At 38.7% G+C, this 27,634-nt stretch overlaps 1 protein-coding gene across 1 annotated transcript in view; it reads right to left on the bottom strand.

Moving 5' to 3' along the window:
* Positions 1-27,634, bottom strand: part of rfx3 (regulatory factor X, 3 (influences HLA class II expression)) — a 44,977-nt gene that overhangs the window by 12,345 nt on the left and 4,998 nt on the right. Inside the window, exons 2-5 of the mRNA XM_088910643.1 lie at positions 11,373-11,494; positions 9,681-9,769; positions 7,768-8,014; positions 2,288-2,362 (exon numbers count right to left, since the gene is read on the bottom strand). Of these exons, the coding sequence (XP_088766769.1) occupies positions 2,288-2,362; positions 7,768-8,014; positions 9,681-9,769; positions 11,373-11,489 (528 nt within the window). The 5' untranslated portion in view covers positions 11,490-11,494. The remainder of the gene's footprint in view (positions 1-2,287; positions 2,363-7,767; positions 8,015-9,680; positions 9,770-11,372; positions 11,495-27,634) is intronic.

Here is a 27,634-nt window from a genome sequence, read left to right as displayed (position 1 = left end):
AATAGATGATCCTTGCACTAAGCTCAAATTGCCTCTACATATAATTAGAATAAAAGAAAACAGAAAACAGCAAGATAAAGTTGTTTCTGAATTATATAGGATTTTATACATGTAAATTATAACAATTATAAATGCAATGTGTACAGACACTGCTAGTGTAGGTCTACCAGTGGAAGATATGTCATTATATCTACAGTTCTGTTATATTTTCTGCTGTGAAGATGGGTTCTTGTCTGCTCAAACATTATAGCTGTCTTCTAGAATTTCATCAGCCCCTGCAAACATTCAGGTTAATAACATGCACAAAGCAATTTTAACAGTAACATTTTACAGTCTTTTGCAGTTAAATTAGTTAATCAAAACTAAGTTTTCACAATATTATTAACCACCAATGAGTTTTCCATGGCTTGCACAGAACTCTCCACTCTTCACAAAAAGGTAGACCACATCACTTGCATTAGGAGTGGAGATGGGTCTCTTAACTATGCTACCAATATCGGCTTGTGACATTAATGAATGTCTATCAACTTGACTTTAAATAAGCCTACTGACTAATTCCTGCTGGGTATGTCTCCGTCCTTCAGGTGAGATTTTAAATCAAGGTCTTGACTATTTGGAGTCAGTAAGAGAACTGTTTGTAACAGTAGGGATGCTGACTTCAGCTTCTGTCCAGATTTCCACAACAGGCTTGTTCACTTCAGACTGGCCTACCTGATCTGTTGGCATATAAAAGACTACCACATGGCACACAGGTTAATGCTGAACTTCCAACAGATGAAGGAAGCAGAGTTACTGTGTAACTTGATGTGTCCATTGTGGATGGGACTGGATATATAATAATACTTTATTGGAAAGTTTTTTATTTTATTTGAGTTCTGCTGGTTTAGAAGCAAACCCAACAGCAAAGGTCACAATTTCAGTGTTTTGATGCAGAGAGAATGTGTAAACAATCAAAAGCTGCATGACCTGTTGAACATAATCATTTTCATTCTGCAAAGTGTTCAATAATGTTAAATTTTAACATTACGAAGCAAAGAAAATTCCTAACTCAGTGCAGCGTGATTTACTCAATGGCTTGATCCTGTATTCTGCACATCTGTTTCAGCTACATGTGATCGGACTAAAAGTAACCAGCAGAATTACTAAGCACAGATCTGAAAAAGAAAAGTCACTGAGATCTCATTCATACTGTGTCATATAACATTTATGTGGAGGTCACTTTTTACATGGGATTGAGGGCACCAAGACTAGTATACCCAGAGAAAACTAATTTTATGCAACATTAAAAACATAACTGTTATCTCAAATATTAAAAAATAACTCATGATGCACATAGGTATAAAGTTATTCAAGAGCCCTTTCTTCTGTATAAACAATTTGGCTGTTCCTCAATCTATGCATTTGCATGTTGCTGTACAGTCATAAATGTATTTTCTCCAAGAATGTGCCAGGGAACATTAGTGGTTATCTGATACACTGATGGTCTTCTTATTCTTATAATGATCCCGAAAAGAGAGACTTTTTGGGGAAGATTTTATGTGAAGCTATTCAAATCACATTTTTTGAAACAAATCAAATAAAAGGGTTTTTTACTTTGACAGGGTTTATGAATTGTTATGGAATTTACCTATTTCATTTGGAACAAAAAAGATCCTTTCACACCTAGAATGACAATTTACCATTCTCTCCCTATGCCCTCAATTCAGTTCGAGCTGAATCTGTTAATGGGTCTAACGTCTTGATGTCTGATTATTAATATAATTAGTACACAGGACATTAGTAGCACGTTAGCATAATTAGTACACAGGATTAGCATACAGGACAGAACCTCCCAGTCCAACTCATGAGCTCAGTGACATCTGGACTCAATCCCAGTGTCTTAACAAAACGCATTTTCCCCCACTTGCTTCTGCTCTAATACATGTGTGGATTTCAAGACACTTACAATAATTTATTTCTAATTTAAAATATCAAACATTTGCAGAGTGAAAGGCAATTAAACCAGTCTGCTTCAACATGTTATCAGTTTAGTTGAGTGAGAGCTGAGCAAGATTGGAAAGTACTGTTAAAAAAGTGTTTCCTCTGGGTTTAAATAAAAGCATGGGTCATATTGCCTCTTCTGCTGACTATCTTCTAAGTCCAAAGAAGGTGCAAAAAGGCAATCCAAAATGGCACATGAGATTTCACAAAGGAAAAGCAGAAGATGTTCAGGCTAGCAGAGCAAAGCATTTCTAGCAGCAGCATGGAAAAACGCAATTGCAGACTTCAACTGGTAAGAGCAACTTACATGGCTGTTGAGCAGAGAGCTTCTTTGAGTGGATAAGCCTTCAGACTTTTGGAGAGTCTCAATCGCCATTTCAATCTGACATATTGCAGAAACAAAAATAAAAAAAAGAAGAAAAAACAAGCTGAAGACAAAGTAGCAACAAAAGAACGACACAGAAATCAGAGAGATTTTTAAAAAGATTGACAGAAATACTAAACGAGCACTGCTGACAAAGCAACCGCCCCCAACAAATTATATGCAGACTAGCAGAGCAGACTGTTCACCTGAAGAGAAAGCAGGGCGATCCTAACGGCAGGCAAAATGCTGGAAGATTTGCTGATTACTTAGTCTCACATTTGTCATTGCTTTGAGTGAAAAAGCGTTAGTAAAAACTTAATGATTGACTTCAAATAAGTTGTGAATTACAGCAGCCTTGGGACAGCATCACGTGACATTGACCTTCAGCTGGCAATAATGAAGTTAAATTACTGGGTTTTGTGTGTTGAACGTAACTCCTATTTCAATGTCTTGAACAAGCCATTTTTACCTGAACCTAAACACCCTCCACGTGATGCAATAATTATCTGCAGATTAAGCAGACTGGAGTTTTGAATATTGACCTAAATCTCAGGCTAAGAGAGATGCCACGTTCTGTGCCCTGTGGCCGGAAATAGAAGTTAAACACACAAGACCCCCTGACAGGCAGGCAAAATCATCACAGTTAAGCGCAGAAGTCTTCCACATACAGCTCATATATTCATTTAGGAAGTTGGCTGATGGCTTTATCCAAGGTGATTTAAATGCAAGACAATCAATGAACTGGAACAAAAATCAATGCTGCTAAAATGAAATGCAGAGTCTAAAACACAAAAATTACCTAATGTAATACTTCAGCATACTACAAATAATCAAGGTACTACGTACATTTCAGTACAAGATGTAAACAGTAAAACTACCTCACTGATTAGTATAAATGTATCTAAAATTTGTGCAAAAAAGTTCTAAATAAAGTTATATAAAGACTGTGCAAAAAATGTAGGGGATGAACTTTATAAGATTCAGGCTGTGCACAAGAGTAATTGAACTGAATTTCTGTTGAAGCAGCCCTATCTAACCAGCAGAGGGCAGTGCAGGTTCACTGCTCTTTCACTCAACTTCAACCCACCACAGATGAATAAATCACAAGTTTCTTTTCAACAAATTGCAGGAACCCACTTGTGTCCTCATACACTCCTCATAGAACATGTTTTCTCATATAGCTGCAAGTGTGGACTGGATGTCTGATTTCAGTCAAATACTAAGACATCTCTAATCAATCATAAGATATAACTGATCCTAAATAAGTATCATTCAGTTCAGCGTGTAAACATCAAAATAACTGCATTTATAAGAAAAAAATAAAATAGCACTAAAGCAAAGCAATAACATCATAAAAATTATTAACTAATGGATAACAAAAAGCTGAATGATACTTAAGCCAGAAATTGAAATGCCAGTGTTCCAGTGAGTCACATTTTTTAAACAAAACTGTTAAAAAATAAACAGTAAAAATGTTTATTTATTAAATGCCTGTGTTTATTTCACTATCTGTTGTAACTAATTCTGAAATTGCTCTTTATTGAGGAATGTAAGAAAATATTGCTGGCAAAAAGTAGCAATTTTAGCAACAAGCAATTCTAAGAGGTTCATGATGCTGGGCATGACTGTGGTGGCACTCTGGTGATATCCATCTTCTGTCTAACTGTCACCCCTGGGAAATGCCCCAGTGCCAGCAGTGCCCTACAAAGTGCCTGATGAGCAAAATCACACAGTGAAGTCAGCCCGATGTGAGCTGTTTTTGGATTGGCTTAAATAAAAAAACACCCAAATAAATACAAGTAAGGCGGCAAAGCAGTGAGATACAGAGGAAACTGGTACAAAAACACATCTGAGAACATGCTTAAAAACAAAAACATCTGCAGGGTTACGTGTGCAGTTTCAGAGTTGGTGGCCTTTGGTAAATTTACATACCACAGGGATTTCTGCCTGGGTGTGAATATCATTACTAGCAAATACTCAGTGCTGTGACTTAATAACACTGTTCATCGCTTTATGTATGATATGCAATTGATGTAAATTTTATGAAAGCTGCATGAATTAAAATAGAAACAGGCAATAGGGATGACCTGTTTGAAGCACTACTTGCAATTAAACAGCGGGCTTCCAGACTTAATGGACGAGCACATACAGAAATACAGTGAGGCAAATATGAACTCATTTTCATTTTCCATGCAATCAAAAATGTAATGAGATCCCATTTAGAGCAATTTTGTGCCCCCAACACCTGCCTCACATCATAGTTTTGTATCCACATTATGTATGACTGAAGGAATTTTTAATTGTAACTAAACAAAAGCTAATTGTCAGAACACGGCACTGAGTGTCATACTGTACAGGATGGCAAAGTAAGTCTTTTTGTTTTATTCTTAGTATTTGGGTTTATAAAGCATAAGTGGTTAGCAACGTGTAATTTTTGTAATATATAAAATTACTATAAAGCCATATAAAAACGGAAGAAACTATTATTTTCTACCCTAGGAACTTGTCAACCCTACGCAAAGCCTGCACTACAGTAACTGAATTACAGATACAAATGACGCAGTAAACATCATTCAGTTCTTCTGTTTTCAACTGGCAAATGTTACAGCAGTAAATTTACCTACTTTAGATAGGTTAAATTCTTATTACTGCCCTAAGTGTCCTGTGATAGGGTTGAGAAGACCTTAGTTCTTTCTTTTAAGATGAACAGTTCCCTTGTCATTAATGAGGATCATTACTTAATCAGATCTCTCTCCTCATTACTGGCGGTGGTCTCTAGTTGCCACATCCACTCTTGCATCACACTATGAATAGTTGCAAGAGTAAGATCATAATTTGGCACTGAAACCTCGTGCGGCTTAATCACAATTGTAAAACATCCACATACAGTAGGAAACTTTACAAAACTCCAGCGAAAACATATTTAAACAACGTAATTCCGTCATAATACAAATAAGCATTTTTTTTCCTAACAGAAAATCAGTCAAGCTGACAAACCCCTTTATATTTACTTTTGATTTAATGTTTTGCTTGACTGAGATTATTTAATAATGCAGTTTCACAGATGGCAAATTAAAACTGTTCTAAGAAAAGCAATGCACAGCAGTTCAGTTAATTAACAAACTAGCTAGAAAAAAAAGTGTCAATTAGAAAAATGTGCTCCATTTAGATAAAAAAAAAAATCACAGTGTTTTTATAGGTGACTTAGAAGTAGGAGGAGACTACTTATTAAATTCAAGAAGGGAGTTTATATTGCAAGTGTAAAATGTGTGGCAATGCAGAGATTCTGAAAGATGAATCACATCGGTCAACACAAACACAAGCTGACAATGTTTGCACAATCCATTTTAAAACAGGGAGCACAAAATTTTGCATTTTTTATCATCTGAAGGTCGAAGCAAAATGAAAACTGTAAAGAGGTCGTAATTCCACAGGCTGTTTCTTTTTCTTGTTTCTCCTTCAGAAGTGCTAGGACAGATGGGCTAAGTAAGCAGGGGTTTATCTTGCAACATTTATTATGTTCAGTGCTAAATACACACAAAATAAAAAGGCTGACCTGAGGTATAAAAAGTCCTAAGAAAAGAGCACCTGGTTGTTCAGGAACTGTTCACAGCACTTGTGCAGTGCAGTGCAGTGCAGTGCAGTACAGTACAGTTGCCATTTGCCTTGTTTTTGGATGAAATCAACCATTCTTCCCTGTGGGATTGCTGCCTATTATTGACACAGGTTGGAACGGGGGATTCCCAGGAAGTGGTTTTAAATGGGATTGTTTTGGAAAGTTTAGTTGAGGATAGTAGTATGGCATTGTGGTTAGCACTGCTCTCAGCTGTTGCATCCTGGGATTGATTCTAGCTTGGGATGGCCTCTGTTCAAAGTTTGTATTGCCATGTGACTTTTCTCTGGGTGCTCTCATTTCATCCCACAGTCCAAAGACACACTATCTATGTTAATTAAATCTCTAAACTGTCTCCTGTGTGAGTGTCCTGTAATGGACTGGCATCCCCTCCACGGTGCATTCTGCCTTGTGCCCATCGTCAGCTGGGTTAGGTTCCAACTCACAACTGCAGGCTTGTATTGGACTGAACGGTGATTGAAAATGGGTGGATGGCTGGATGAATGAAGAACAGCCCTTCTGACTAGGGTTCAATACAAAAAATATCCACTCACTAAAAGTGATTGTTAAATTTTCTTTGCTAAATGTGACCACCTTATTAACTGTCCATTAATGGACATGCTATATTTCACCCTAATACAGTTTCACAATATAAGTAGAGAAATTAGGATGTTGGATGTCAACATCTGACATGGCATATCATAAAGTAACATAGTAATACTTTATAGACATTACTAAAGCTGTCCAAAAGCGCTACCAGATACATACAATCACCGAAATTATTTTGAAGATAGCATTTTCTTTGTTTAAAATGTAAGATCTGAATTATTCATCACTAAAAAGCATTGCATAAAATAAACAGGTATTTTATGTGTGATGAAAAAAGTATCAGTTTTCCAGCTGTTTTTCACACTACAGTGTTGACTGCAATCCTAAAGGCTGTAGTGCAGGCAGCGCACCTGCAGTGCAGAGGGCACACCTGCAGTAATCCTGTAACCTGCGGTGCAGACTGCGTACTTACAGCAGTCCTGAAACCTGCAGTGCAGACAGTGCAGCTGCAACAGTTCCAAAACCTGCAGTGCAGACGGAACACCTGCAGCAATAGTGCAGACTGTGCATTCACAGAAATCCTGAAACCTGCAGTGCAGACAGAACACCTGCAGCAATCCTGCTGTGCAGACTGTGCATTTACAGAAATCCTGAAACCTGTAGTGCAGACAGCGCACTTACAGCAATCCTGAAACCTGCAGTGCAGACAGCGCACTTACAGCAATCCTCAGTCCTGCAGTGCAGACAGCACACTTACAGCAGTCTTGAAACCTGCAGTGCAGACAGCACACTTACAGCAATCCTGAGACCTGCAGTGCAGACAGCACACTTACAGCAATCCTGAGACCTGCAGTGCAGACAGCGCACTTACAGCAATCCTGAGTCCTGCAGTGCAGACAGCGCACTTACAGCAATCCTGAGTCCTGCAGTGCAGACAGCACACTTACAGCAGTCTTGAAACCTGCAGTGCAGACAGCACACTTACAGCAATCCTGAGTCCTGCAGTGCAGACAGCACACTTACAGCAATCCTGAGACCTGCAGTGCAGACAGCACACTTACAGCAGTCTTGAAACCTGCAGTGCAGACAGCACACTCACAGTAATCCTGAAACCTGCAGTGCAGACAGCACACTCACAGTAATCCTGAAACCTGCACTCAGTGCAGTCAATGCACTTACAGAAATCCTATAACTGGCAGTGCAGAACTTGACTGTGTAACTACAGAAGTCCTGAAATCTGAAGTGTTAACAGCGCACTTACGGTGGCAGGAGAGGCCCGGGTGGTCTGGGTGGTGGGGTGGGCAGAGTTCTCCATGGAATTGCCGATGAGGTAGGCCCCAGAGCTGCTGATGATCTGCCCCCCTGCAATGCCCATGGGGATGCCCCCTGCCCCCATGCTGTGAGAGGACACCACTGTTGTCACCTGAGATGAACTTCCCTGGGTGTCAAAGTAGCTCCCCCCAGTGTTCTGGCTGTACATCTGTGCCTCTGAATACGAGTATGTTCGACTATCAGTGGAAAAGAAAGAACAAAATAAACATGTAGTTTTAGCTTGTTGAAGCCATTTCATGGCACAGAACATGCTACTGAAGAAATCGTATTAAAGTGGACCAAATGGCCTCCTCTCGATTGTAATCATTCTTACATTCCTGACAATAAAAAGTTGCTTAGTGTCAGAAATGGCACACCTTACAGTAAAGTTAACATTTACAAAGGACTTCTTCATTTTTGGTTTTGATCATGCTCAAGTGTTCAGACTCATGATTTTTTACAGTATCTCATTAATTTAAGATTATGTATCATTATCTTTTATCGCTGTTTGCTCCTTATTCAGACCCCATCTTTAAAACTGACGAATTAAAAAAAAAATGTTGCAATAGACTAAAACATCTAACAGCTGCAGGGATTCACTACAAGATCCATTTTTAACCACAAGCAAATAGGAAGTGGGAGTCTAATTAATATACTTACCAAGTGCTCCTTAAAATGTTAAGTTTTTGTCTTTTAGCAAAGGCTGGCTTACAAACTCCATTTTGTAGCTTTCTAAATACTGTCACCTTCAATGATGTCTTTAAACTATGGCTTGTTATCCTTCATTTTTCAGATTCTTCAATGTGATCCACAAAATACACTGAACACAAAACTGGGTAATTTTGCAATTTTCTCCGCTCACTGACTGCCCTGTGATACAAAGACTGTCGCCAATTGTGCTGGAATAAATTAATTGTGTTGCAGAAAAGGGCAGACAAATTGCAGTTACAAACTAAAGCTGAGATTTTTTTTAAAAGATTTGCAAACCTGTTGTAAAACAAGAACAGCTTCAGGAGGGGTTCAGTGAAAGAACAGAACATGTTTTTTCAGGACCCTTCTCAGCACCAGGCACCTGGCCTCAGTTTGCTTTCACAGTTAAGTACCAGAAGACAATAGTGGAGCTTAATGAATGAAGCTGGACAGCAGAGGCCTCCCGGAGGAGCCATTCCAATGGCATTGTACCCCCTGGGCCTGAATCTGAGATGGTGTTCTAATAACACACCCATTAGCGTGTTCCATTGACAAGCTTTAATGTACAAACTCATCATTTCTAGAGCAGGTTAACATTAAAATGTATGTTAAGGCTAGCTTGCCCTTCTCATTTTTTACTGCAAAAAAAAAGAAAAACTATGGCTGGTAGTAGTATGTAGCTGTACAATCATTTCTGATTTACATCATTTAAGCCCTTGACATCAGAAGACACCACAATCCCTCTGCGTGCCACTGGCAATCTTTTAAGCACCACCTCCTGCCTCTCAACATAATGATTGCAGGTGAGCAGGGGCTCAGGTCCTTGTTCCCCCCAAGGAATCACCCGAGACAGCACCAATTTACTTTCAGGAAAGGATCACATCACGCACAGAGAAGAAAGAAAAATACACACGGCTTATTTCATCAGCCAGTTTTAGGAGCTTTTTAACTCTTAAATGAAATAATACAAAACAAGAGTTGGTATACTGTCACTATACACTTTTAGAAGTAAAACACTAGCCAGGGAGTTGTGGAAAGGAGCAATAGAAAGGCAGGGTCTGTTGCTGTTTTTCTTTTCAGTTAAATACAGTTTTGGTAAATACAGGGGGAGATTCTCTGAAAACCAACTTTTCAAACGTTATCTGAAATCAGACAAACAGCTGTTTAACTCACATGGTCCCGTTAGTGTAAACAGCATTGTTCTCCTCCACATATTGTACCTGTGCTGGGTAGACGTGCTGTACCTGCTGCACTGCCTGCACCTGAAACAGCAAGGAGAGCAGCCAGCCATTACAGCCCTGTTTCTGGTAACGCCGTCAGCACACCATTACCGTAGCTTGACAGAAAAGCTGCTCTTCTTTACTTGAAGAATCATGTGAATGTCACATTGAAATAATGCATTTTAAGAACCTTCTTCCCCTGATGCATAATGCTTGTTGATGGGTAAATGTGACCTGCTCATCCAAAACCAGACTTTTTGGAGTTAATTCTTGAAGAATTACCAGGCAGTCTCAAAAACATGACCTTTGAGGGAGCCAGAAGTAATGTTTGTCAAGAGACGATCGTATACAATCTGTATAACTGGAAGTACATGTTTTCAGACTCCAAAAGTTCAAGAATTAAACCTGGAAAAAAAAAATGCATCAAACAGAAAAGCAACCAGCACGTCAAGGCACTATCAATAACAGGAACAGGAATAACAGGAAAGCTGAGTAACATTCAAAAGAAAGGATTTAATTCTAACAAAACAAATACATGTGGAAAATAGCATCTGAAAGACCCAGTTAATAAACTGAGATTTAAGATGAAATGTAAAAGCCGCCGCACACTCTGGTAAAAGAGGCAGCATTCTCCACAGACAGCCTGGGAACATAAGTAAAAATCAACTGCAGACTGAAACTTAGCAGTTTTCATAACAATAGCTTTAAACCTGTACGAACACAATGTTATTTTTAATGTGTTTTCTGTTAATGCTTCAATGATTTAAAGAAAGCCTGCTGTACTGTTGACATCAAGAACTAGAGTGAGAGTCACCTGACATACTGTAGGATACAGCTCTGCAATCCTCTCTCTAGTTGCATATTTGAGCTGAAAAGCCCAAAGAAAGCTGGGTTTTCTCATTTTCTTTTTTATTCGACATTAGTCTCTGTAGTCTGATTCACGTTAGCTAAGAGCTTGTAATGGATGAAGAGAACAGGAAACAGAGGGTCTGATTAAAAGAATCATACTTGAAAAAAATACTGCAGCCAATTTGTACGCATCAATGGCTGTTCTCTGAACAAGTATATAAGCAAAATGTAGTGATGAAAACAATGAAAGGAACAGGCACATATACCTGGACAAGAGAAAAAGTGTTTCTCTTACCACATTCTCTTACCTTTGCTTTTTTTTTTATAATTACTATAATTTTGTGTCATGTTCTGCATAAAAGCATAATTGGCTATTGGAGATTTGTATGGGCCAGAAACATAACTGGTATTTGTGCTTGGTTCTTTGTATTTACTGGTCATATTGGCTGATAACAAAAATAGATGAAAAAGGTGTACAAATGGAGGTGCCAGTCAGTTCTTGCTCCAAACCCTGCTAGCAGCCTATCGATCCCAGACAGGGACGCAGATACTGTGTCACAGGAAGCAATGTGTACTGCTGGGGCTGGTGTTTGTACCATGGTTCAGTATGAAGTTCTAAGAGAGTATATGGGCCAGGAAAGCAGAGTGTGGAGACCCTGGCACAATATCTTGGACATCAGTTGTGGTTTATAATATTTCTGAGAGCTCACACTGTTTTTTTTTTTAATTCTTAATCTTCTTTACCTGCGGCAGTTCATTCGTTGCCTCTTTGCAAACGAGGGCTAAATTCTCCTACCTGCTGCTGCACAGGGACCTGCTGCACCACTTGTGTTGGTACCGCTGGCTGCGCAGCCACTGTGGTCTGAAGGGTGACTGTGGACGCTGTGTCAGAGCCAGCCTCCGATGTCTGCATGGTGCCTATCAGGGGACAGCAAGCAACAGCCACTCTCAGTGCTGCAAACTGCGCTTTCATCATATGACAAAAAATGCATAAGTATCCCTCTTCCCATATGCTCACCACTTAATTTGGCAACGGTAAAAGAAAATGAATCACTGTATTTTTTTTTTTACGCGGCAGATTAGAGGAATTTAGTAAACATTCTGTCCAAATGAGTAAAAAAGGTCTGGTTCTCCAGCAATTTAATTTGTTATCATTTATGTCAGAACACTCTTTTATTTGCCAAGAATGGAAAATCCATTGCTGCAGTAAAAACGAAAAAGCATTAAAAGCCAAGGCTCTTTATAAAAGAGCTACATTATAAATTAGGACTGTTCTTGCCTTTTCAGTTTAACTTGTTTGCATTGTTATCACAAAGATAGAAAAACATCACAGCAGCATAGAATAATTCTATATTAAGACTGATCAGAGTGAGACGAAAGGATTGATTTTACCTGTTCAGCTAGACTTCAACTCTCCATTTACTTGTCTTATTGCTAGCTATCAATTTAATTTGAAATTTGCTGTATTTTTCAATATAAAAGATTTTTCATTTAAAGCTATACTCCATTCAAGGCATAATATCTTTGAATATGTTGAGGCCTGAAATTGTAAAAACAATTGTAAAAATGCAACAAAAACTTGAAATCCCTGAGACAGTAAAATCCAAGTTGTATATTATCAGTCTACTTTTTGTAATTTTCCATGCTCATCTTTATATCAAATCATTTTAATGAATCAGTCAGTAAGCAATTTTCTATTTTTCAAAATGAATTAACATGAAAATGACCTACAGCAATAACAAATAAAAATCAAGTGACATTTACATTGTCCTACCATGCAAATATCATCAATAGAAAATAAACATGAAAAACAAAAGCGGTAAAGCACTAAAAGAGCACAATCATGGAAACTGCAACTTCAATTCCCCAGCCCTTCTGGAAAGCAAATGCACAGCACAGGGAATGTGAGGCGTATGTGGGTGAAACAGGGAAACCAGACAACAGATCCAAGACAGTGGTCTGCTTGGAAAACCAGAAAAAATATCCCATCTTTTTAGCAACCAAAAACCTTAAAAAATAAACAGGAGTGAAAACAAAATAGCAAATACCAGAGAGGTTTTAATGAGAGTGTGGAAGTAAAACAATGCTTCAGACGCACTCAGTGTACTATAAAGCAGTATTTAAGACTCAAGATCACCGTGTTAATGCCAATCAGCGTCACAGGCTTCCAGTGTCTTTAAAACCTTTCTAAAGCCAAAATGTGCTACTGCAGGTTTACCTTTTTAACACCTAATGTTTACCTTGTGTAAGATCTGATAGTTCTTCACACAGTCATCCAGTATTTTATTTACATTGCTCTGTACAGTATGTTTCCATTTGTTTATTCTTCTCTGTTGAAGCAGTTTTGAGCATTTTGTGCACACCCCTGAATACAGATTTTTCTTACTGCTGCTCATGCAGTTGTCTTATGCTTTGAGGACCAGTGCCCTCCGTCACAGCAGGAACCTGTTACAACCCGGACAGTAAAGAGGCGAGAGCAGACGCCCTGGCTCACCTGCCAGTGCCCAGTGGCTGACGTTTAATTGGCTCCTGGCTTCTGATTTGCAGAAGGCAAATGAAGCAAAACATATGGTCCTTCTCACCCCCGACTCCCAATGCCATCAATCTGAAACGTGTAAAATTGTTGAGAACTACGGTCCTCTTTGAATAAAAAAACAACAAATTAAAGAAGCTGACTGTCTGTGGGAGACTATAAAACATAAATCGATTCAACTGAAAAAGCTGCTATACTCTGCGCCTGATCAATGTAGTCATAAAGCTAAGGCCAGAGAGGGAGCACGTCAGCATCGATTATTCCATTAGTTATGTTCCAGAACGAAGGCCTGTTCCTACCCCATACTGCTATAAATACAGAGTGTTGATCAACACAACATTAGCCCTAATCTTCGCCAAAAGACTAAGATATTAATTTTCTGCAAATCTGACTGTTATCGAAGTTCACAGCTTCAAGCATACATTAATCTTGGGTCTGCGCATGAAACATTTCCGTAACTATTAGAGGGGAAAAATAATTCTCTAATTCCTGAAATTAAGCAGTCAAATATGCGTTACTCATGACAGCAACGGATCCCCTAAGATGACAGCTGCACACACAACTTGAAACAGTCTTGCCAAGCTCCACAAGAAGGCACATCAAGACCAGAATCGAACCCAGGGCCCAAGAGCTGAGAGGCTGCAGTTCTAAGTGCCACCTGGTGGTGATGATGTTGATGATCATAAAAGTGATGAAGCGAGACTATAAGTGTTGATACGTTTTCAAAGGCTGTTCAGTTAAATTGCATGATGCTTGACATCTGTTCAGTGGTTGAAAAGGCTAAAGAATGAACTAAAGGCTAAAGAATGAATCAAGAAAAACTTTTATTAGGCATTAATTTGCTTTGTAATGTGTGCAGCCCACTGCTCTGGTACAGCTGCTTCTTTTCCTTGTCGGGAATGTACTCTTCATATATGCAAAGGGTCTGTATCTGCTTGTACAGGGTTGTATCAAGAACATTAATCACTTGCTAGTCAACACTGAGGAAGTATCCGAAGTAACAAAAGGTACCAAAACTTATGCTGTGCCTGATTTGTACAGTACACTATAGTGCATAGTGTAATTTTACTTTGAAGTGATCCTAATCCCCACAAACTGTTGCAGGAGGCAATTGGAAAAGAGCTAATTAATTCTAGGTTAGGGCTTTGCAAAATTTCATTGGAGATCACCATCTTGTTAATACAATGCTTATAAAGGTGAGATAAATAGCACCACTCACATTGAAAAACAAACACGTATCAATTATAATTAATTATGAAGGCAAAACCTGCTCCTCTGCCACATTCCTTTCTGACATACCAAATTTCTCTTTGTGATTCCAAACTGTTCTGACATGGGGAAGGGTTCAAAGCTTTTTGTTCTACAACAAAATTCCTTTCCTGGAAGTGATGGTGAAAGAAACCAAGGAGGAGATACTGTACAGTATATTGTGTTTACACAGTGTAGGAAAATAGCCTTGATACTGTTTAAGAAAGGTTAGAAATGAAAGGAGGCCATCTGACCCATCTTGCCGAGAATTCAATTTGGAATTAACAGAAGCAAAGAACATTTTTGCACTGAAGCAAAAGGCTTTGGAAGTGGTCCCTTAATTGCTCTGTGCTCCTTCTCTGAAAAGCAAAGCTCAGCAGAGTTAGGTCTGTCTAATGTAGCTGTCAGGTGTGCCAGGAGCAACATATGCTTGTTTGACAAAGGGCCTTTTTAATCTGGCTAATTAAACAGTCAGACACACCCGCCCACAAACAGTCCCTTTGCTGCACAGGGCTCCCAGTGTTCCTATGTCAAGTGATTCCACTGCAAACACGCTCTGACAGAGGGCTACTTAACCAATGCAACTTCACATTCAAGAGCGAGAACCTGCCACAGCACTGCAGCACGCACTGTTTATAGCTCTAAATCAGCACCTCCCTGCACAACAGTGTCTGGCTTCTACAAAAGACAGGACGAAAACAAACTCCAGCTCAAAGACAGTCCCAGCAGTGAGGTGTCTCTGGGAGACCTAACCATAGCTGAAAACCAGAGAGACTGACACGGACACTTAAAAACCGTGATGGACTGGTGTGCTGTCCAGGGTGAGTGTGTGTGTCCTGTGATGGACTAGGGTCCTGTCCAGTGTGTGACCGTCCAGTAACTGGAACTATGCTTTACGTCCTTATTTATTGGATATAGCTCCTAACACTTATTTGTTTATGTAAAAATGATACATTGTACTTTTCATCCGCACTACAACACTCCCTAATGGAAATGTAGACCCTTATTGTCTCATGGGAGCCACAGCGAACTCATTCAAGCTGTAGAAAAATATACTCGACAACGAAGTGCAACTAAAATCATGAAAATAACCGAGAATATAAACCAAACTTGCAAACAGTAACAGACAAAGGTTGCAGCACCTGCATTTTGGGTACTGACTTCACAAGAAAGTTTGATGTTAACTGCTGTTACGTACACTAGTTAACTACTAGTAAGTATTTACACGTGAATGCCTTTTGCTGAGCCAGGTTTCATCTATTCACACACTGCTCACTGGAAGCAGGCACCCCATTACAGTGTAGGAAACCACTAGGTTGATTTAGAATTGTTAGGAGCAAGGGTAGTGTATACAGTAACCCTTTTGTTGCGGTTGTAAAAATAAAAATGGACGTTTTGATTTCATTTTGTAAGGGGGTAAAAGGAGTAAAGTATAAATGAACACATCAATTAAAAATATAAACCACTAAGAAAAAAGAAAAAAAATTCTCAATTCGGCAGCGAAATTAAACCATGCATCTACAAATTTCAGACTTCACAGACTTCAAAACTGCTATTCCATTGGCATGACAAGTACTTGCAGATTTTTTTTTGGTACAGTACAGGCTAAGCAGTGACGTACCCCATCTGCCAACTTCAGACAACTCCAAGCTGTGTAGGAGATGGTAATGGTAAAATTAACTTAATGCAGAACTCATACATTTGAAGCACAAATAGAATGTCATACAACAAGTGTACATAAGAAACACAAAAGCTGAATACAGTGTAGCTCTGTGTAGATGTCTGGATCATCCTAACCTAATGCATGTCTCTAGTTAGCGCTGTGAAGCAGTACCAGGTCCCCACTCTCCTCATGATCCAAATCATTGCTAGCATGTCAAGAGAGCAAAAACACTGACAAATTCTCCATGACTGCTGTGAAATTGTAAAAATACTTCTAGCTGCAAGCTGTGCATGATTAGCCGCGCTAGGGTGATCAAGTCAACAAATTTCTTTCACACTTTTCGGGGGCTTCCAGATGGTGATGCCTGTGCATGGAAATGGCTTAGCTCGGAAGCACGATTGGAGCCAGACCGAAACACAGGAATACAGCTGAACCAGCCTCTCCGAGAGGAAAGTGGATTTTATCTGCGAGTCCCTACTTGGCACTTGTCCTCTTGAGCTTTCTGCAAACAAGAGAGGGTCATGCAGCCCATCTTTCTCATTTGGTTGCTACTAACTAACAGAGGAATTACAGCTCCAGGGAGGACGACTGTATTGTAAGACAGATGAGATTTGAACTTTACACAGTCTTCCATTATGGTATTTATATCACAAGCCACGAACACAGGTTAATTAGAAATAATCTGTAAAAAGTGACCTTCTAGGAAAGCCTTTCCAGAAATAAACAATTGTTCCATTTTGAAGTAGGCTATACATTGCTTTATGTATTGCTAATATTTCAAATCTGTCTATAATTCATCATATTATAGACACATCATCATATTTCATCATATTTTGCACACACCTATGTATTTATTTTTATTTATTTTTTTAAACTATTTATTTTGTATAACTTCGTCTATTCTGATGTCTGTTTTTGCTTGTCTTGGGCTGGACTGTCAATTCTACGGGATCAATAAAGTCTTATCTATCTATAATTAACAGAATGATCACAATACATGCACACAAAGAGGACAAATGTCAAATATCTAGAATACCTCAATAAAAAAAAAACTAAGATAGGTGACTTCTCTTAGGTTGCAAATATTCTTTTTGATTTTTAACAGTCCTTGCTCAGAACCTTTAAGTGCCATTTCACATAAATGCTTGAGGTCATAATTTGCTTCATTATTAAAAATTGTATCTTTTGTGTTTGGAAATTAAATTATTGATCATGAGGCAAAGCATTCATTTTTACCTTAACTTTAAGCAAGCAGGAGGAATCTAAATTTCGAAATAATGTAATGAATTAAATACATCAAATACGTATGTTGTGACTGCAGCTTGTGCTTCCTGGGCAAGCTATTCATTGTCATGTAAATTGCATCAGTAAAACAAAAACTGGATACCTATTGCATCACCTCACTGCAGAGCTGAAACAAGCATCTGCTGTTCCCCTTAGAACGGTATCTTGTTTATAGTCGAGTGCTGGTTAACGTCACAGGACACACAGGTAATCTCACCTGCGCTGCCTCACAGGTGGGTTAGAGTTAACTCTGAATACAAGTAAGACACTGGAGATCAGCCCAGGATCAAGCACACTTAATCAACTGCGTCATAGCCAATAAAACATCATGACGGTTATTTCAGCACTCCAGCTTTTACAGACAAATGAAGTAATTTCACCCTGTCACTTACCCAGCCCCTGTAGCACACGTGACATCACACAGCCTGATTATAACTACTTTTATTTTTATTTTTTCTTCTTTTGGGTATTTGCAAGAGAAATAAAACTCTTCCAAGCTTTTACTGGTTATCCTTTCTGTTCTTCTTTATCTTTGTATCTGAATAAGCAACATGAAAGCAAGAACAGCAAAAAATAAAAAGGACAAAAATAAATCAAAGACATCGTACTGGATCTTTGAGTAGGTTTCATGTCATATACTATAGCTGACATTATTACATTAATCATTAAACGCTGTTCCTGTACGTCAACTCTCTTTTCGGAGGAATAAGTATTTATTTTCTAATGATATAGATTTCACATTGCTCCCCATGCCAGCTGTGCTCACATCTATAGGGATTTTGGGGCTCCACAAAAAACAAAATAATTAGATTGTCCCGTCTTCTTTTTCAGCACACTGTTCTGCAGCCATTCATTTCAGCAAATGAAAGAACTGGCCGTACGCAAGCATGGCTCTACAACGCAGGGCAGAACAGAGAGACACAACATTTCTTTAAGGCTCCAGCTGCTTTTACGTGTGATTGAAGCTAGGACAAAGGCAAGTGGCAAAATTCTGCAAAACAAGCATAAAAACCCCCCACAACTGTAGATGTGGACATGAATAAGAAACATTTGTGCAGAACAGCCACGTTACAAGTTTTCAGATGAAAAACCGAAACCTTTCCGTACCATGGATTCCTGCGTTTCAAACAATGCCCACCTGCTACCTATAGCCCTAATAAAGTAAAGCAAACCTCAATAGGCAATGTTTTAATTAGGAAGAGACCTGTTGTAAACAGCCACCTGCCCTCATCTCTAGAGAGCTACACCACTCCCCTGTGGCCCACTTAGCTGCATGTTCCATCCAACATCTGTGGAACAAACATTGTGCCTCCACAGACTCCACAGAGCTGGAGGCTTCCATACAGGTCCATCTGTCAGGGTCCTTCTGAAGGACATCTGTCCAGGTAAAGGTACAGCCATCACATACACCTGGGGAAAAGATCTGCCATACTGTACGTGTGCTAGAAAAGACAAAGATGCAATGATGAAGTAACACCTGAACTGGGAGTGACCTCATAGCACACTCTAAATATTTATGCGTGTTGATTAAAAATGGAGCCAAAGGTCTGGGACCAAGAGATCAGCTCCTGCTTCGCCTCTACACAAGGACTGCACTGTAGTGTAGCAAGTTAAAAGTACAATGCAGTGAAGAACACTGAATTTTCAGTGAAGTAAAAAGAGACATGTTCAGACATGATACCACCCATGAGAAACCAGGGCAAAACAAAGCCTAATGGGACCCTAAATGGTAAACAATGGAGAAAATCTACACTTTAAACATGAACTTTAACATCAAGGTTTCAGCTGTTCAAAATTAGGCAAGGGCGGCACAGTAACATGGCAGTCCGCTCTTGTGTCTGGGTTCGAGTGTGGAATGGGGCACCCTCCCTGTGTTTACATGCTCTCCCCATGTGCACATGGGTTTTATCTAAATACTCCTGTTTATTAACAGGTTAACGTGATTGGTAAAAATGAATATGTTCATCTGAGTCTAGAAGATGTGTGTGTAAGCACTGTGATTGACCGACGTGCATTACAGTGTCTAGTCCTGCCTTGCGCCCTATATTTCTAGGATATACAGTAGTCTGGGTTGTCATTACAGGAATAAGCGGCTTTCTGAAAATGGATGTATGCATTATTAGTCAAATCCCACAGTACCCAATTTTCATGCAACCTCCTGAGCAGTGATCACGATATGAATCTGCAAAATTAGCTGTTTAATGTGAGAGGCAGGAATAGTTCCCTGAATGAAAACGTCTATTCCGCAGATCTATTTCTATGCTAAACCAGGTGCATGACAGCAACAGGATATGAATCATCAACAGGACAATAACAACAACCCCAGCTCATGCCACAGTTAAAGAGATACTAGCAATTGCATGTGATGTTTTAATAAGCAAAATATTATTACTGTTGTCGTTATTATTATTTCATCCAGTCTGTTGACTGAATATTTCTCTGAGTGCTCCCCGTTTACAATACTGCTAAAAAGGTACGGAAGCTGAATTTTAATACAACATCCAAGTGGGCTAGCATTCCATATGCTCTCTTCAATTTCCAAAAAAGACAGTGGACCAGAAGAAAACATGTAGAGGTCTAAAGATGAAAGCAGCTCAAAAAGAACATTAGAGCTCTAAAGCAGCATTCGCACAGGCTCTCTGGACTTGTGTGTAAACACAATTTGAGAGCTCAATGTACGTTACATCCAGAACTCTCCAATAAATTGAGATGAAACAACAATCACCTTTCACACAGAAATTAAACAGCTGTGACCTTTCTATTTTTAAAAGCAAGGGTTTCATGCTAAACTCTTTCTTCCTATCTCTGTTCTGTATTAGTTTTATTACATGTAACTGAATAATAGCAAGTACAGTATATCGAAACCATTTTGGTGCAACAGTCTAATTTGTCATGATTGCAAACAAAAGATAGATACTTTATTGATCCCGTGAGGGAAATTGCAAAAACTAAGACTTACAGATGGTACAGTATGTGTTTAAAAAAATAATGTAATCTTCAGTCCCCTTCTCCATGACGATTGTGAAAGCTGATGCATATTGTATTTCTTTTTAATTACATCACTGAGGATTCTGGTGTGTTTCTTTTAATGTTCCTGCTGAAGTTCCTAAAAAGATTTATTATTTTGAGGTATTCTGCAAGTAGCCAAACAGTAACATTATTTCTGTCTTACAAAAATTTAGTTGGATAATGTTTTGTGGCATTCAATATTTATCACAAGCAAGACACACTGAGAGCACATAGACTGCTTGGGGTTAATGAACAGATTACATCACGTATTACGGGTTTAAAGTGTGGCACAGTGGCAAATTACACTACACTGACACAATCTGTAAACAGTGAAGAGACCATAACCTGAGGCAGAACCCTGAGGGTTGCCATAGTGTCTAAGGTGGGAGAAGCAGCTTCACCTGAGCTCTCAGTTTGCAATGAGACTGAAACTGCACTCAAATGTGCAGCCTAAAAGGCCACAGTGGGCTTTGTAGCCGTTCAGCAGAACAGATCATGAGCATCGATTAAATCCAGATGTATGAAGAGAGAAGCATAATCTCTTGTGTGGGGAAACCCACATAAAAAGAGAAAAGGTGTTACTATTACTACTAATGGTACTTCAGTACAGTTCAATCTAGTATTGATTGTGGGAGTTTGAGAACTGACGGGGACATGTAAAATCACATAGGAGGTCCTGTGTCCAGCACCTACACAAAGACACTTTGGACATAAAAATATTGTTTTTCACCAACCCAAGTCTGTTTTATACCTAGGTCCATCTAATACCCAAGTCCATTTTTATCAGTTTTAACTGTGGCTGCATTCAAAACCTGGATGGGAGTAATCCAGAAGGAAAGGATTAGTTTATCAGGGGAAAAAAAAACACAATCCAGAGGGAACAGGATACAGTTAACAGGTGGTGGGTTTCATTTTTTTTAAGAACATCTCTCAGATCTAGTAAGGTGATCTGATGGAAAAGCTGAAGCACTATCTGCTTAGGCATTAGGTTCCTAATATAGAGGTTTTATTTTGGAAAAATGCAAGGGTCATGCTGCACTCATGAGGCCAGGTACAATAAAGCAGACAGCACTCTGGGCAAGGCAAATACCCTACCCATACGAGCCACAGCCTGCCGACTGCTAAATCCAACCACCGGACTTCACACAGCGGCAGTGATCAACTTCTTGTTCCTTTCAAAGCATAGTGGCAAAATCCCAAGACAACCCATAGTTTAGAACTGCCTGCCTTTTCTCAGGTGAACCCAGTTCTGGTACGGATTTCAATAGGAATGTTTATTTGGGTGTCCAGCAAGCTGTCTCACTCTGCCTACTGCAAGAATGGCCAGCAAGGATGTTCAATGTAACTAGTGCACTGAACATACAGAAATGAAGTAACTGGTTTTAAAACTGAAAGGGATACTATTCTAGTTTTCATTGGCAATTTATTATCTATCTATAATGGAACTATTTTCAAAATCTCCATTTGCCTTTTAAATTTTAAAAAATTAAACTGATACCCATTGAACTCTTCACGGCGTGCGCTGGTGTGGATATGACCACAGGGGTCTGAACAGACTGTGCTTGGCTCAGTGCCTTGCAACAGCTGCAGTGCAACAGCAACTAGCTCCACTAACTCCTGTTGTGCCGTTTTCCTTAATTACAATGCTTGGAGATTTTCTCGGAAAACATATTTTGTGAATTGTAACTGAGGTCAAAACATGCAAAACACCAGAACAAGTGCACTAATGCAGAGAATCATAGGAGCTGATTCAGGGAGAGAGATGGGTCACACCACAGTGAGGAGAAATTGTCTTCACCAGCAACGCAGTATTGGCGTCAAAAGGTCAACATTCTGAGATAAGAAAATTAAAGATTAAAAACCAACAGTCAACATGTAATTATTCAATCTAAGATGCAACCACATTGACATGAAGGAACAGTAGCATGACAACAGCTGGCTGAATGGTTGCAAACAGCCCACAGCATCTACTACACTGCTTTCTGCTTGCACGTCTTGAAAAACACACAAGAAAATCGGAGCTTACTGTTAGAAACTTGTTGAATACATCACTGTAGCCATCAACAAATATAAATGAATAGCCTCACTGGAAACTTCGTATGAAGTTAATAAATCAGGTGCACTTTTTGTAGTTACTGAATCACCTACTCCTTATTTAGGACTAAACCTGCGCTCTGCTTTCCTTTATGAAACCCTGAAGAAATAGTGTCTCTCTGGAGAATGATTTTTCAGGGCTCATTTTGGAAGACAGAAGTTTCACTATACCTTTAGTAGAAACCAGTTTTTAATTTTTTTTTGTGTGGTGCTCTGGAACACAAAGGAGTAGAGTTTTACAGCAAAAGAAGAGTAAAACATACTGAAATTACAATGAGCAGACTGAAGAAGGAGATTGCACTACAGGGCCAGAATCCCAAACATAAACCTGAGGAGACACAAAAATCATAGAGATTGTGATTCTCCTAAACATGTAATTTTGTTCAACCAGGTACTTTTGTTTTTGATTGATGATTACTGGGATCAATACAGCAATTGAGGTAATAGTTACAGTAAAATACTGCAGTTATCAGGAGAGCATCAGAAGAACAGGGGTATCATGCAGAATGGAAAAATTGAAAACTTGGGCCAAGAAGTACTATAGGAAATGAGACATTCATTGCAATTTTGGGAAGATGTGTGTTTCACTCTCCTAACTTTTAGGAAGTGCATTTTAAGCTCACTCTGTGTTGCCTATTTTAGCAGGACACTACACTAAGAAACCTAGCAGACACCACGGTGCAAGAGTCTCTCACAGCAACAGTAGTACATTAGAAATAAGTTATAAATTGCAGTTTGCGTTGATTTTTAAAGCTATCTGTGACAGAAACTTCATTTCTCACATCTTATTGCAATGCAAATGTCTAAAACTTTTAAACTATAATTGTTGCTTGCAGATTACAACACTTTAACCTTATGATCCTGATAAAACAATTTTCCATTACCAAATAATAATTCTCAAATCCGCTTTTGTCCATTTCATACTGTATAATTTTACTTTAAATGCTCTTTAATTCGTTTTGAGTATGAAGTATTACTTTAACAGGAACTTAAAAAGACATCAGAATTAATGGCCTGACTTCAATGGGTCACTAGCTGGGCTCCAATGAATGATTATAAAATCTTAATTTAAGAATTTGTCTCCAAAGATGACTCTGGGCATAAATCATTCCTGCTTTATTTGCTGTCTTCATGGTTCCTTCTTTGCTTTCTGGAAATATACCCATATTGCTTTTATTTTTCTCTCTGATTTCTTATTCACAAAATAATCTGAATTTGAAGGATCTTCAGTCAAAATGTAGCTTTAAACAGCAGTATTACTGCCTGCACCAGTTTCTGTTTACTTGTCACTTGCAAGTGTGCACTTTTTAACATTCACAAGGACAGCATTTGATCATTTTTATACAAAGGATAAAGATTTAGCTTTCAGAAGCAGTTTTGATTGATTTATCAATATTTTCAGCATGCCGGACTCATGACTCTGAAAACACACTGAGTACTGAATAAGTGCTAGGCAGATTCCTCATCAGGAACACGGTAATTGAGTTATTGCCCATCTCCACTGTTGGATTTCAGGTGAGGACAGATGTGACAGCCATGACAGGTAATTCCTCCACACTTTGGCAAGCATGCTTCAAACAAACTTCCAGAAAAAAATCACACAGCCTGCTTTCACATCTTTAAACAGAAACATGTACAGAATGTAAAAAAAAAAACGTATGTATAACTGAAGGTTGTTGAATGAAAAATCAAGATATTTTAATACAGTACTTAGGTTACGCATCATTACATTATTTAATCATGCTCACATCATATCGGGCAATTGGACTTAAGTGACATATAGAAATGATATAAATTAAATATTAAGCTTGCTTTTGTTATTATTAGTTCATCTAACAGATGCTTAACACAACAGAGTATTTTACATAAGCAATCTGTGTAAAGTCCCTGACTCAGAAGTATTTTCAAACAAATGAAGTGAATGTGTACTTTATATAATTTCTTACTTACTTCACTGTAGATTCACACAAGAAAGTCTGTTAACAGTTCAAGAAGGCTCTCTCATTTTAAAACAACGGAATCATTAGGATTGTTTTTAAATGTCTTTTATAAAAACAGGTACAAGGAATAGGAAGCCATTCAGCCTGTCTAGCCCATGTGGTAGTTAGTAGCAAACTGATCCAAGGATCTCATCCAGGGGTTTAGAGGAAGAAGCCAGGATATCAGCTTCAACAACATGGCTGGACAGCTTGTTCAATACTCCCACAAAACCTTGAATTTTCCACTTCTTCCCTGTTTTAAATGCACCTACACATAGTTTCTATTTGTGTCCTCTGGGTCATGTTTCACTTACATTTGTTTGATAAAAAATAAGGATGATCTTGCTTTATGACACTGCGATTTGCAAGGACTACATAAATGCAACATGCAAGTTATATAGATCCCGATCTCCATGCTGAAGCGAAGCTTGATTTAACTCTAAGTGGTCTAAGTTTAAACCTGCGTCAACATTTCAATTGCTGGCTCCTACACACTGGTATCACAAGACGCAGTCAGTGATCTAAATTGTTTAAAGCCAACCCTACTCGTCCTTTTCATAGCCGCACACTGCCTCGCCCTGCCTGCACAATCCTGCTAGTATTCTTGAAATTCTGGGTATGCCTGAATAACAGAAGACAGAGTGCTGACAGACCAAGCAACACAAGTGAGAGACGATAGCCCCTGCTAGCGCTTGGTAGAATCAGGGTTTGCAGCATTTAAATGAGCTCTGAGATAGCTCCTTTAAAAAGACAGTATCAAATTGCAAGTCCCTACAAGTGCAGCTTGTTAAGGTCCACTAAAGGTGAATGCACAGCTCCTCCGTGTATTGTGCTTAACACAGATGGACGTGTTGAATGCCTGAAGCAGTAAAATTAATATAAAGTGTTACGAATCTAAATATTTATTGTTTTAATTAGCACTGTTACACTTATAAACACATCAGCTGCTGAGCTGCTATAATTGCTGTTTTTGCAAAGATCTTAAAGCATTTCCAATTGTTTAACCTGTAATCTTGAAATTAAAATCAAAACAGAAGTAAATATAAATATTTCATAACCATCTTTGATTCAAGTAATGTTTTTCCAGATTAATTCCAAATACATACTACAGGATTAAATGACACATTGTATGCCTTAATATAAAACACTCAAAGTTAAATTTAAAAAATCCTTCTGACACCTTGTGGTCTTAAGCGGTACACAGAAAATTATCTCAGAAACTGGTCTCCCAGGAACTCTCTTTAAAGTTTAACACTTTATAAAACCTGTGTCAGTAGTATTGTATGTTACCATTCACTGATCGGACGGATTTTAGGCAACTCATCAGAGTTTGGTTTTAAGTATACCACTGAGTCCATAATGTAACAAATCATTACAACTATAACTGTAATTTGGTTACCTAATCATGATTTCTAGAACCTGTGCTCAAACGTGACTAGACACCACTTGAGTTCATATATACACATTAGTCACAGCTGAATATACTTTGATCTGAAGTGAGATACTTCACTTAGTTACTTTACTAACACTGAAGGTTTCTCTGTGTGTTCAAATTAGTTGTGGTACGGCTCAAATATGTATGTGGGGTTAGCGATCAAACAAAATAAAAAAGACTGATCAGTATGTCACCTTGTTACAGAAGACTTCCTTACAGGAAAAGGAAACAGGTACTGTAAGTCTAGCAGTAATTATGCAAAGATCCTAGATGCCTCTCCTTCACAATACTAGCTCATTATGTACCTGTGTGTCTCAGGGAGGATAATTATTGGCCATCTGTGTATAGGAATATGACTTTAATGAATCATTCTTGGCCAAATGTGATGTTAGCTAATGTCAAATTAACAAAATTAATACCTAGGTATTTATTTCCCTTAATTTTATCACCTTTACCATCTCTTTAACAAAAAGAAAAAAAACATATATTTTGTTTCCTCTTATAGATCTGATTTTGTGCAAAGCAGCCTCCTGAGACCTCACAGACACGTCCTCATCTCCATGGTAGCACCACAGCATGTGCTGCGTGTTGAGCATCACAGGAAGATTCAATGGTGTGGCGTTATGGAGCTGCCCAGATGAGCATGACCATCACACAACACATGTAGACAATAGTGGGGCATTATGACCTTCCCAGACTACCATGATCATCACACACCACCTGAAGACAATGGTGCTGCGCTATAGAGCCACCCAGATGAGCCTGATCATCACACACCACTTGAAGACAATGATGCTGCGCTGTAGAGCCACCCAGATGAGCCTGATCATCACAAACCACCTGAAGATAATGGTGCTGTGCTGTAGAGCCACCCAGATGACCATGAATATGCAACACCCGGAGCCAGGGAAAGATAAATCATCAGCAACATATTATCAATTACCTTATATATTATTCTTATAAAGTAGAAAAAATCTAGAATTATTCATGAAAAAACTATTACTAGCTGTAATTGTCATGTTACCAAATTCAGTTAAAAAGAAATACTGCCACAGTGATCTCGAAGTGGTACTTATGAATAACAATAATTCTGCAATGAAAAACCTGGGTAAAACCGCCCGAGGATTTTGAATGTCCTGAGTGTAGGGGAGTGCTGCAGCCAGCAAGTTCAAAGACACCAACCGGTTAGATCCAAACTAGTGACAGAATGTGCTGAAAGGCTGAACCACAGTGACTCAATATTTTTTTCTACACTCAATGACACTTTGTGAGGAATTTTTCCAAGCTGCCAAGAAAGAACAACTTCACGAAGTTGACATTGTCAGGTCCCTATAACGTCAGTACCTTCTGGCATTTGTTTAATCTGAGCTTTTGACTGTTCAATCGATCAATCAATCAACCACCCAAAAGGGACTTGTATTAATTAGACCCCGGAACACTGTTTTGACATTCTGAAGTGCCAGAGTTTTAAATTAACTAGTAGAAGCTCACAATTCTCTCGAAAACCATATTTTCTAGAATTAAACATTTTAAAATGTCTATTTAATCAAATTGTTAGTTCAATTAGGGGCTCAATTGGGATGTCTTGCTGTCGTATGGAAAAAGGAACATCAGAAATGCCTCTCTCAACCACAATATGACAAAATGATTAGGTATTATACGAATATTGCAGTAAAGTTAGATTTTTGAGATTTGCCAAAAAGCTTCGAAGTTTAAATCAGTCGGGCACAATTTGATAGTACTGAATTTGATATTAAGTACTATGGTTTATAAGATGTAAGGTTGGACAATCTGCTAGTTACTGTGCTTCAGA

The sequence above is a fragment of the Atractosteus spatula genome, chromosome 3 (assembly GCF_055471065.1).
Source record: "Atractosteus spatula isolate fAtrSpa1 chromosome 3, fAtrSpa1.hap1, whole genome shotgun sequence".
Lineage (NCBI taxonomy): Eukaryota > Metazoa > Chordata > Actinopteri > Semionotiformes > Lepisosteidae > Atractosteus > Atractosteus spatula.
The sequence above is the reverse complement of the archived record's forward strand: the minus strand, read 5'-3'. Positions and strand labels throughout refer to the sequence as shown.